An 11,995-nucleotide genomic window follows, 5' to 3' on the forward strand; every position below is an offset into this window, starting at 1 on the left:
TAATCAAAATAATCCAATAGTCCACGTAAAAACAGTGTTGTATGGTTGGCATTAATTCAAGAAAATAAAAATAAGAAAGCTGCATGAGCAACAAGTTAGAGTACCTGATCACTTACTGGGATTGTCTTGTTCCATCCATGCCAACAGCAGGTCCTTGTCAATGTAATTTCAGCTCTTTCTGAAAGGTGATCAGGACTGTTCCTCAAACAGTGCAAAATCCTACGAAATACAGTCACTGCCCGTGACTTAGGTAAATGCTACATTGGTGAAACCAAAAGGGTTTTAAATGTTTACTCAGTCACTGATTATAAGCTGAAACCTTACTACATATAGCTGTTCTAGTTGAGCAGAACTGGATGGTTGGAATAAAACGTCAAATGTCTGAGAGTGGGTCACTTTAATAGCAGATTATAATTATCTATGGATATTATAATCCCCAAAGAAATAATATTGTGCTTATAAATTCCTTTAGAAGAGTAAATAAAAGACAGTTAAACCACACCAGTGATAAAAAGCATATTTCTCCACATAGTGCCAATTCCTTTTTTTGTCACTTCACAGAATTTATTGCATACTCATATTTTTTTCATTAAAAGTTATGGTTGGTATATTGGCCAGCTGAAAAAAACAACTTAAACCATTCCACACAGGCATAGTTCTTACTGCACAATGGATAAATTATGAACACTTCCAGAGACACCATTCCTAAAAAAAAAATATTCAGACACAAACTTCTTGAACAGTATTTCAACTTTAATGGAATCAGAACAGTAACCCATCAGAACAATTCTATACATCTCTATAAACACTTTGGAGCATGACTAAGTACCTATTACTTCCTATATACAATCACCTGAAACAATACACTGTAAATATGCCTTAACTAAGAAAATACAAACATGCTTTTGCAAGATTATTTAGCTCTTTTTGAGCGTAGCTGTCGCTTGATGATTAGCTGATCGCTTTCCTTCTCTTTTTTTCTATAAAGACCTGAAAAAGATGATATTTCAAGAGTTACTCAGCATTTCTTCAGTGACAAATGACATGTACTTCTAGACCCATGTAACCAACAACATGTTTTTTCCCAGAAGCTGTTTTCAGAACGAATTTTGCCTATTATCTTCTAGTCAGAGGTCTCCAGAACAGAGACACCATTTTAGTGCATCATAATAAGCAAAAAATACTGGGAACATATGAAATCCCTTTTTTTGCTGAAACAAATATCAAAGTCCAAAGAAAACAGTGATCTGAAAGCAGCTCTCACTTCTTATCTCTAATACTCATTTTGTGAAACAAGAAGCGTTCAGAAAACATATTTTTAGCTTAAATTTCTTTAGCTTTCTGACTTTCCCAGGATTCAGTCTTTAACTTTTTCTTCCACTTCCAAGCTCCTTAGCTTCTTTTGCCCTGCCTTCCTGTCATTTCCTTCAGCCTCCTGTGGACAGCATTTTGGTTACTGCTGCATCTATTCATACAGTTTACAGAAAAGTCAACAGAATAACTCAGTATGGGCAAATGCTCACCAGAGCGAATGAAAAAGGACTGAACAGAATGAAGAGATGTACTTCTAACAGCCAGAGCACGCTCAGCACTTTAGTTACTGACAAAACCATAAAGCTGGATTTCAGAAACAGTCCATCAAGCCCTGGCCTATAAGACTCTCTATAGGCTGGTTTAGACAGGGCAACGCAATTTAAGCACACGCAGAAGACTACTGAAACTGTGCTTTGAAAAGCATGGGTGTATCCAAATCCTAAAGTAACCCTAATAGCAGCTGGGCAGAAAAGGAATCGGAAATTACCTCAGATGCTCACTTGCCCTGCAAAGTTAATCGTACATGCAGACCTTTCTCTTCAGTGTTTCAATCATGCTATTCCAAATCTATGGATTCCTTAATGGTCTCTATTTCTGTTATCCCTTCATGCTACTCTTAAATGAACACCAACTACTGGAAAAACAAATTAAGACTCAACTGCTGTACTAGAGGAAAAAGTAACACTCCACATACCACAGCTAAGGTATCTAAGACTCCAAATGTGAAGATATCGCCATGACTGCTATATAGGTGATACAACAAGTCAGCAGTCACACACAGAGAAGATAAGTGAGAAAACAGAGAAAATTAAAGTAACACATCAGGAAGAAAAGACCAAAAGAAATAAGTCAGTACTTTCAAACCTCTTCTGCAACTTGACTCAATCAGGTTTGTTCTGTCCCCCCAATAGTTTATTTTAAGCCCAGATTACAGAAATAGATTACAGCAGACAGAACACTAACCCGTAATCACTTACCGAAGAATCAGGGATATCTAGAGGGCAAGAACTGTCCGTTGAACACAGCTTTCTCTTAGATCGTTTTGGCTTGAGCTCCTTTCCTTTGACATTTTCTGGTTCTGCAGACTTGGGAGAGCTTATTGTTGCCATCAGCTTCTTTGCTACAAGAAAAAATTTATTGTAAATCAATGTCTTATTGGTTTTATGAGCCTCAAAATTAATGAATAAAGGTTTAATGAATAAAGGTTTATTAAAATCAGTTTAAAAATGAAACAGATGTAGTCTGAAATTTAAACATAAAAATTCAGACGTGGTATGTATTTGACTACCACAGTCTTCTATATCCTGAAACAGTTTTCTATAGCTTCAAATGCAAAAGCTTAAAGGACACATTTAAATAGCACCAAAAAAATCAATTGGGATTCAGATTTCACTGGATGTTAAATACAACAGGAATTGAAAACCAGGCTTAACTTCTTTGTACTGACAGAAGCACAAGGTTGAGTCAATTTTCTCTATGTACTTGTATAGTTTTATCAAACTAGTACCAGCTCTATGAAGAGATGAGTGTGTGCATCTTATGAGCTAGAAGGAAAGAAGAGATCCCAATCAATACTAAGTTATGCAAAGGAGGGAAAAAATACAGGACATGGTAATAAAGGTTACAAATTAGACCTCATTTGCTCAAATAAAGTATTTCCAGGGTGAAATTTTGATTACTCTGAATTTGGCTTCCATTGATAATGACATGTTGTCCTCATGGAACCACTCTGACAAATGTGAAAAATGTTAGAAATCCCACTATCTTAACTGTGCATCGTGAATAATGACTAACCTTGTTTTAACCAGCCAAATAGTAGTGTCTTTTAGAATTTAACACTGGTGATTCTTTGTGCCCTCTGCTAATTTTAATCTTTTTTTTTTTAAAAAAACCCAGTAACTCAGAAATCATGTCTTACTGTAGGAAAGAATAAAAATATATTCTTCAATGGAAGGTCCTAGCAGTTAATTTTCCCAAGGCTATACTTAAACTTGAAATCCATTAACTGCTTCAGAGCTAGTTTATTGAACTCTTCCACATATTTTCTGGAGATACTGGCTTTCAGATTCTGTAGAACTAATCTTCCTCTCCTACATACATACTTCAAAAAACATTAATACAATTTCCACAGAAACAAAACAGGAAGTGGGGGGGAGATTGCTTATAGAACAAGGTCAGATCTGGGTTTGAATTCAACTCTTGATTTTTTTAGATCAACAGGTCAAGTTTCTGAAATTGCCTTTAACTGTTTTACTGTAAGCAAGAACAAAGTAACTCAGACATTTTGAGCTTATCATTGCTTTTATGATAAATTTATATGCACATAGTCCACACTGCATCCTTTCGCTCTACCTGGCTTACCTTTCACACTTAACCTAAACTTTAGAACCATGTGGTCCTTGTAATCCAGTCGGCCTCTTCTACTCTGCAAGATTCAGCAGAGCAGGCCCCAGCTCAGACTCCATTGTTTCATAAATGAAAGAACAACTGGATGCAGCAGACGTGGCCTTTAACAGCACATACATTAACAGATTACAGTAGAAAAAAGCTATTCTACAATACCCAGATAACATGGAATAAGCCTTATTTATTCTGTACAAACCTTTAGAGTGAAAAATAACAGGAGAACTTTGGAAAAAATCTCCAATTTTTTGTAGTGTTCCATCTTTCTTTTTAGCTGACTTTTTACGTGAAGTAGATTCTTGCTTTAAGGGGTATTCTTTTCTTTTCTTCTGTGTAGAAGACATCTGTACAGAAATACACAGTCATTGTTTAAGTCAAAAAGTTGACTTATCTTCAAGTTTAATTCCATTTTGTTTGGCTTCAATGTTATTTTCAAGCTGACATTTTGAGCTTTGCTACCGAAACCTCTGCTCATTAATGATACTGCCGCAGCAAGCAATGTAGACAACCTTATTTTATACCCAAAAGAAAAAAAATTGTCAGTTTCACAGAATACATCTAAGGGCATGAGTAATATAGGAAACAAATAGTTTCTTTTAAAAAAGTAGATTCAAAGTTTTAGAGTATTTCATTAGACTAGCTGTTCTAGTTATAAAACAGAAGAAAACTGATGGTGAAAATAAATCTTCTGTCCACCCTTTGAGCCTGCCCAGGTTACTACTAAGGCCTAAAATCATATTTTTATAGTTGTCATGCATATAGATGACACAAACCTTAGTTTTACTTCAAAAGGAATTGCCTATAACATGACATATGCTAAGAGTATGCTCAAACTAGTCTTCATAACTACTCAGCATGCAACATCCTTCCCTGGGAATCCCTGTACGCTGCAGCCAGTACACGTTCTGGGCAAATACAGACTGACTCTCCTTGGTTAGCTTAGAAAGTTTAGTAGGAAGACAACGTACGTGTTTAAGAATCCTATTAAAATACATAGATAAGGATTAAGATACTGCTGCATAAGAATGTTTGCTCCTTTCACAAGTCCACCTTTACAGAAAAGGTGGACTTATGAAAGGAGAAACTAACTTCAAAATTGAACAAAACCAAACTATTTTCTTGTTGCTTGTAGAAGGTGAATTAGTCATAGCAGGTTTTGCATTTTCTTGTTCTCACTTTTCACAAAATCCTAAGAAAATAAACATGACAAATTTTAACTAGGATTCTTCCGGAAAGAATAATGATTACCTATATTACAGAAGCAGCCACTATTTAAATGCTATGACTAACAGTAGGGAGGCATTGACTACTGCTGGATAGAGGTAACTATTCAAACGTGAAATAAACACTAAACAAACTTGTGGAAGGGAACTAGAAATGCCTGTAGTCAAACCATTCTGACATTTACTATTTTCTTCTCTCTGTTATTTCCTATACTTTTGACTTTAAGAGATTTGACAAGCCAACACCCAAATTGAAATTAATAAATCTAAGTGTAAATTTGGATTTATGGTGACAAGTATATAAAAAACAGGTTGGTAGCACAGTGCCATTGTTAAGCTGTCTTTTAATGACATCTTCTATCTTGTGAAGTGGTGCTGAGAGATTTCAGATAACCGACAGCCATACCAACTGATAACAGCATCAGAAAATGGAAAGAGGATTTTGTTCTTTAATTAGAAGGGAGCCTCTGAAAAAGATTTGGTTTTGTTTGTTTCTAAAACACCAGGGAGTTTGTTTCATTTTTAAAAAAATTTGACATGAGCAGTATGTGGTTATTTTAGCACTACAGGTTTCCCCTCAGTTTTAGTTTTCACAATGCTTTTCAGTTTTAGGAAATTTAAAAAAACAAACTGTGTCTTCAGTAGACTTGTAACAGTTAAAGTTACTGAATCATTTTATAATCTGTTTGGCATATGTAACATGAAGATAAATATTTAAATATTTAAATATGGGTACAGAAGGCCCCATATGCAGACCGGACCCGCTTCATAGGGAAGTCTGCTGCCTCCCTGGGGGCCGCGTCAATGACCTCAAGGCAAAACTCCCCACTCTAGTGAGACCCAAGGACTACTACCCTCTCCTGGTTTTTCAGGTAGGTAGTGACGACATTACTAGGAGAAGTCCTAAAGCAATGAAGAGAGATTTCAGGTCCTTGGGGAAAGTGATTAAGGGGTCGGGGGCACAAATTGTGTTCTCCTCCATCCCTTCAGTTGGAGGGATGGATGAAGAAGAACACAAGAGAACTCAACAGATGAGCTTGTGGCTCCAAGACTGGTGTTACAGTCAGGGCTTTGGATTTTTCAATCATGGGTTGGTATACAGGGCACCAGACCTTTTGGCATTAGATGGAATGCACCTGTCCCAGAGGGGGAAGAGGATCATGGGACAGGAGTTAGCTGGGCTCATTGACAGAGCTTTAAACTAGATTTGAAGGGGGAAGGGGGAAAACATCAGCCCATCTGAAGTACATGTATACCAATGCACACAGTATGGGTAACAAACAGGAGGAGCTTGAAGCCATGATGAAACAGGAAAATTATGATGTTGTGGCTATTACAGAAACATGGTGGGATGTCTCCCATGACTGGAGTGCGCCTGTTGATGGCTACAAGCTCTTTAGAAGGGACAGACAAGGAAGGAGAGGTGGTGGGGTGGCGCTGTATGTTAGGGACTGTTATGATTGCCTTGAGCACAAGTGTAGCGAAGACAGGGTAGAGTGTCTTTGCGTTAGAATCAGGGGGAAGGCCAACAGGGCAGATGTTGTAGTAGGAGTCTACTAGAGGCCACCCACCCAGGACAGAGAGGTGGATGAAATATTCTATAAGTATTTAGAAGAAATCTCATGATCGCTTGCCCTTGTTCTTGTGGGAGACTTCAACTTCCCAGACATCTGCTGGAAGTACAGTACAGCAGAGCGAGACCAGTCCCGGAGATTCCTGGAATGTGTGGGAGACAACTTCCTGACGCAACTGGTGAGAGAACCAACCAGAGAAGGTGCCCTGCTGGATCTCCTCTTTGTGAACAGAGAAGGACTGGTGGACAATGTGGCAGCTGGAGGCCGACTAGGGCACAGTGATCATGAAATAATAGAGTTCTCTATTCTTAGAGAGGCCAGGAGAGGGCTAAGCAGAACTGACATCCTGGACTTCAAAAGGGCTGACTTTGTATTGATTAGGCACCTGCTTGAAAGGATCCCTTGGGAGACAATCCTGAACAGTATAGGGGTCCAGGAAGGCTGGGCACTCTTTAAGAAGGAAGTGTTAATGGCTCAGGAACAGGCAGTCCCCAGGTGCTGTAAGAGAAGCCAGCGACAGAGAAGACCAACCTGGCTGAACAGGGAGCTTTGGCTGCAACTCAGGGAGAAAAGGAAAGTTTACAGCCTTTGGATGAAGGGACTAGCCACTCACAGTGATTACAAAGACACAGTGAGGCTATGCAGGGCAGAAATCAGGAGGTCTAAAGCCCAGCTGGAAATTACCCTGGCTTCAGCAATCAAGGATAACAAGAAATGTTTCTATAAGTATGTCAACAGCAAAAGAAAGACCAGGGAGAGTCTCCATCCCCTGCTGGATGCGGGGGGAAACATGGTAACAAGTGATGAGGAGAAGGCTGAGGTCCTTAATGCCTTCTTTGCCTCAGTCTTTAATAACAAGACTAGTTGGACTGAGGGAATCCAGCCTCCTCAGCCAGAGGACAGAGACTGGGAGAACGACCCCCCTGCAATCCAGGAGACAGTCAGTGACCTACTGCATCACATAGACACACACAAGTCTATGGGACCTGATGGGATACACCCGAGGGTGCTGAAGGAGCTGGCTGGGGTGCTCGCCAAGCCACTTTCCATCATTATCAGCAGTCCTGGCTGACCGGGGAGGTCCCGACAGATTGGAAACTGGCCAATGTGACGCCCATCTATAAGAAGAGTCGGAAGGATGATCCAGGAAATTACAGGCCTGTCAGCTTGACTTCAGTGCCCGGGAAGCTGATGGAGCACCTCATCCAGAGTACCATCACACAACACATGCAGGACAACCAGATGATCAGGCCCAGTCAGCATGGGTTTATGAAAGGCAGGTCCTGCTTGACAAACCTGATCTCCTTCTATGACAGGGTTGACCTGCTTATTGGATGAGGGAAAGGCTGTGGATGTAGTTTACCTCGACTTGAGTAGGGTCTTTGACACCGTTTCCCACAGCATTCTCCTGGTGAAATTGGCTGCTCGAGGCTTGGATGGTCGCACACGCTTTGCTGGGTAAAAAACTGGCTGGATGGCCAGGCCCAAAGAGTTGTGGTGCATGGAGTTAAATCCACTTGGTGGCTGGTCACGAGTGGTGTCCCCCAGGGCTCGGTTTTGGGGCCACTACTGTTTAAGATCTTTATTGATGATCTAGACGAGGGGATCGAGTGCACCCTCAGTAAGTCTGCAGATGACACCAAGTTGGGTGGGAGTGTTGATCTGCTCGAGGGTAGGGAGGCTCTGCAGAGAGATCTGGACAGGCTGGAGCGATGGGCTAAGGCCAACTGTATGAGCTTCAATAAGGCCAAATGCCGGGTGCTGCACTTGGGTCACAACAACCCCCAGCAACGCTACAGGCTTGGGGAGGAGTGGCTGGAGAGCTGCCAGTCAGAGAGGGACCTGGGGGTGTTGATTGACAGCCGGATAAACATGAGCCAGCAGTGTGCCCAGGTGGCCAAGAAGGCCAATGGTATCCTGGCTTGTATCAGAAATAGCGTGGCCAGCAGGGCCAGGGAAGTGATCTTGCCCCTGTACTTGGCACTGGTAAGGCCGCACCTCGATTACTGTGTTCAGTTTTGGGCCCCTCACTACAAAAAGGACATTGAATTATTCGAGTATGTCCAGAGAAGGGCAACGAAGCTGGTGAAGGGTCTGGAGCACATGTCGTACGAGAAACGGCTGAGGGAACTGGGGTTGTTTAGTTTGGAGAAGAGGAGGCTGAGGGGAGACCTCATCGCCCTCTACAACTACCTGAAAGGAGGGTGCAGAGAGCTGGGGATGAGTCTCTTTAACCAAGTAATAAGTGATAGGACAAGAGGTAATGGCCTCAAGTTGCACCAGGGAAGGTTTAGACTGGATATTAGGAAGTATTTCTTTCCAGAACGGGTTGTTGGGCGTTGGAATGGGCTGCCCAGGGAGGTGGTGGAGTCCCCATCCCTGGAGGTGTTTAAGAGTAGGGTCGACATAGCGCTGGGGGATATGGTGTAGTTGGGATCTGCCAGTGCTAGGTTAACGGTTGGACTAGATGATCTTCAAGGTCCTTTCCAACCTAGATGATTCTGTGATTTAAGAGTAACATTCAGGTGAATAAAACAGCAATAAGATACTTCTAAAATTAGTTCCATGTTATTGAAAAATTACTTAGCTAAATGTTATCCCATCAGGATATGAACATCTACGCTATGAAAGGATTTATAAATGGATTGGTAAAACAGTCTTCTCAAAACATGGATAACTATGTTAGATGAAATATATTCATCTGTAGATAAGGTTCAGTACTTTTCCAGTGCCTTCAGAAGGATGGTTATTTTTACACTTACTTTTCCAGCAGCCTAAGAGAATACTCCTCTCAAAGAAAATTGGTTCAAGACATAGGAAGTTTAAATCAAATCTGGACATTATTCCAGAATGAAGCGTTCAATTCCAGATGAATTAACTTACACAACTTTTAACAGTTACTTTTGCAATCCAAGTTTAACAAAATGAGTTTATTGAAGTACTGTTGAACACTAATCACTGAAGTGACCGTTTCTCTTAACTATTTTACTAAGAGATTAAAAAAACATCACTTGAGAACACTTGAATGAGAATGCTAGAAAACCATCAGACACTTCACTCTCCAGCTGAGACAAACTCAGAGTGATCACTTGCCACTTATGCAAATGACCCACAGGTCATCTCCCTATACTCACCTGTCAGCTTCAGAAGTCCTTAGAAGTACAGAGATTCATAAGCCCCACAAGTAGGATTACAAGTAAGTACCACCACAATGAGGTATTAGGGTTTCATAGTCTTTGTGTCTTAGAAATAGCTCTGTTCATGCTAATGTTGATAAAAGTCAGAGGAAAGAAATGTGCGGTTCAAGTAGGAGCAGTGAAGATTTTTACCACCCTGAACTGCTGTGAAGCCTTAGTCTCGCACATAAACACCACAGCACACTAAGAACGCTGGCACATATAACCTAGCACAACTGAAGGAATTAAAGAGGAATTAAGTTCTACAGAAAACAGGGAGGTTCAGGTGCTCGTGCAATTAGTTCTGTATATTCCCTTTAAATACAAAAAGATCAAAGAAAACACAGACTGGACAAAAAGTCAAAGGAAGTGGTCTTGAAACTCTGAAATGCAATGATTAAGCCCAGAGGCTTAACTTTTAATTGCCTATTAGAAGAGGTTATAGTTGATACCAATGATTGCTTAAACCAAAAGAAGCAGTTCTATTGAACTGGTCTCTAATCCTGCAGATCACAGCTACAGACAGAAGCAAATAGTAAGAGCAAGGAGAGAGAAATGTAAAAGGTGAAGAGGAAGTACATATCAGGGACAAGCGTCCAGAGTCTGGATAAATTGAAATCTATGACTTTATTCAACATAGGCCAGAGATCCACACCTTGGCAGGGGGTGGGGGGTGGGGGGGAAAGAGGTTTAAATATTCTCTGTATATATCCTTAGGATCTCAGTGAGAATCAAAAGGATAGGATTTTAACAAATGATCAGAGTAATAAATTGAAAGACTACACAACACATTTTGTCAGTTGGTCTAGGTCATACCTCATCCCTCTCTTCACTTGTCCTTTTCTTTCTTGGCTTGAGCACTTTAACTGTAGCTGGTAAGGTGCTGCCCTGGTGTTTCACCTCCATCTTATCGGGTTCCAGAGGTGTGAACTGAATTTCCATCTCTGGTTTTGGGAACCGACTAGTATTTCCACTTTCTGTGGACACTTCTGAAGAGTCAAGGACAATTTCTGAATGCTCCTGCAAATACATGGAAATTTTAAGAACACAAGTTTTAAAATAACTGAGTTAAAAAACCCATAATACACATCTTTCCCCAATGGATTGCAAAGTAAGCATTCCATTTCCCAGCTTTCACTTTCAGAACACTTCTAATTGAAGGAATCTACTTCAACCATAGCAGAGTTTAACCCTTACTTTCTAAAACTTTTTTGTTACATTTTAAAAAGTTAACGTTTCTATCTACAGTGACAGAACTTGAACTCAGCCTGATACTTTGTTTCCAAGTCATTTTGCTCAAGGGCAGAGACAGTCACAGTTTTCACAAGTAGCAGTAGTAGAATGGACATGACTTTCATCTTAACTCTGCTGCTCCTTAGGAGCTAGGCAGTGATAGCAGCTTTTGAGAGAAAAGTATAACCTTTCTCTAGCCTATCTTTAAGGAATTTTCCCTTCCCCTTCTACACCAGAGAAGTTGTGTAAGTAACAAGGTCCAACTAGCAAGCTACAAGCCAAATTCAACCTATGAGAGGCTTCTACATCACTACCTGTTCTCTGGAGGAAGAGCAGGCATTAAGGCAGCCTGCAGCCCACAAGCTGAAAACCTTGTCTTGTACCTGCTTACAGCCAAACTGCAAGAACTGCACAGTGAGGGTGGGATGGAAAAATCAGTTTGACAATTCTTCTTCCTCAGCAGCACTTACCTTCCACCATCCACCCAACCTGTTTTTCTTAGCAAAACCAGCAAGTGAGAGCTGTGGTCCTCCCAGCTCCTGCATCTCTGTGGCAGCAGTTCAGCTGCTGGCTAGCATACAGGAATGGATTCAGCAGCTGTTTGAATGAAACCTGAAAGACAGGCTGCTGGGGTGGTTGGTGCTTAGAAACTGCAGGTGGCTGCTACTACTGCTGCTGGTGGGGTCCCAAACAGAGCAGCTGCTGTGGCTTCTCGAAGGGCACTCTCCTCCTCTCAAAAAGGAAAGTGATCAAAGCTCATGGAAAGCCCAGAGATAGTCACATTCTGCAACAGGCTCTGCTGGGATTCTGAGTAAGAATACAAGCACCACTGCATTCCCAAGAATGGAGTCGGCTAATAGAAACATTTTTCTTTATAACTGCTATTTCATGAGAGTTAGCCATCAAAAAGTTACACAGGAATGGCTAGTGTCATTAGCTAACACAGCTACACACAAGAATCCTGTAGTGGAAGAAAGCAAATCCAATTTGCCCTGCTACTGCTCATCCATTTAAAAGGGTTTATATATTTGTTTCAAGTGACTTATCTAATAATCAGCCACTTCATAAGCAT

At 40.8% G+C, this 11,995-nt stretch overlaps 1 protein-coding gene across 1 annotated transcript; it reads right to left on the reverse strand.

Annotated features, from left to right (window-relative positions):
- Positions 1-732: 732 nt before the first annotated feature.
- On the reverse strand, positions 733-10,646 carry LOC141939028 (kinesin-like protein KIF20B). Its single transcript, XM_074858056.1, has 4 exons — positions 10,507-10,646; positions 3,917-4,061; positions 2,292-2,434; positions 733-990 (listed from the first exon to the last, which is right to left on the reverse strand). Exons 1-4 carry the CDS (start codon positions 10,630-10,632, stop codon positions 952-954), a joined length of 453 nt encoding a protein of 150 aa, XP_074714157.1. The 5' UTR covers positions 10,633-10,646; the 3' UTR covers positions 733-951.
- Positions 10,647-11,995: the final 1,349 nt, after the last annotated feature.

The sequence above is a fragment of the Strix uralensis genome, unplaced genomic scaffold (assembly GCF_047716275.1).
Source record: "Strix uralensis isolate ZFMK-TIS-50842 unplaced genomic scaffold, bStrUra1 scaffold_513, whole genome shotgun sequence".
Taxonomy (NCBI): domain Eukaryota; kingdom Metazoa; phylum Chordata; class Aves; order Strigiformes; family Strigidae; genus Strix; species Strix uralensis.

Excerpts from the sequence above, each read along its gene's own strand:
- LOC141939028 (XM_074858056.1), bottom strand. The coding sequence starts at position 10,632 with ATGGAAATTCAGTTCACACCTCTGGAACCCGATAAGATGGAGGTGAAA. Across the intron at positions 2,435-3,916 it reads TGTTATTTTTCACTCTAAAG|CAAAGAAGCTGATGGCAACA; the intron begins GTTTGTACAGAA and ends TTTTTCTTGTAG. Across the intron at positions 991-2,291 it reads TAGATATCCCTGATTCTTCG|GTCTTTATAGAAAAAAAGAG; the intron begins GTAAGTGATTAC and ends CATCTTTTTCAG.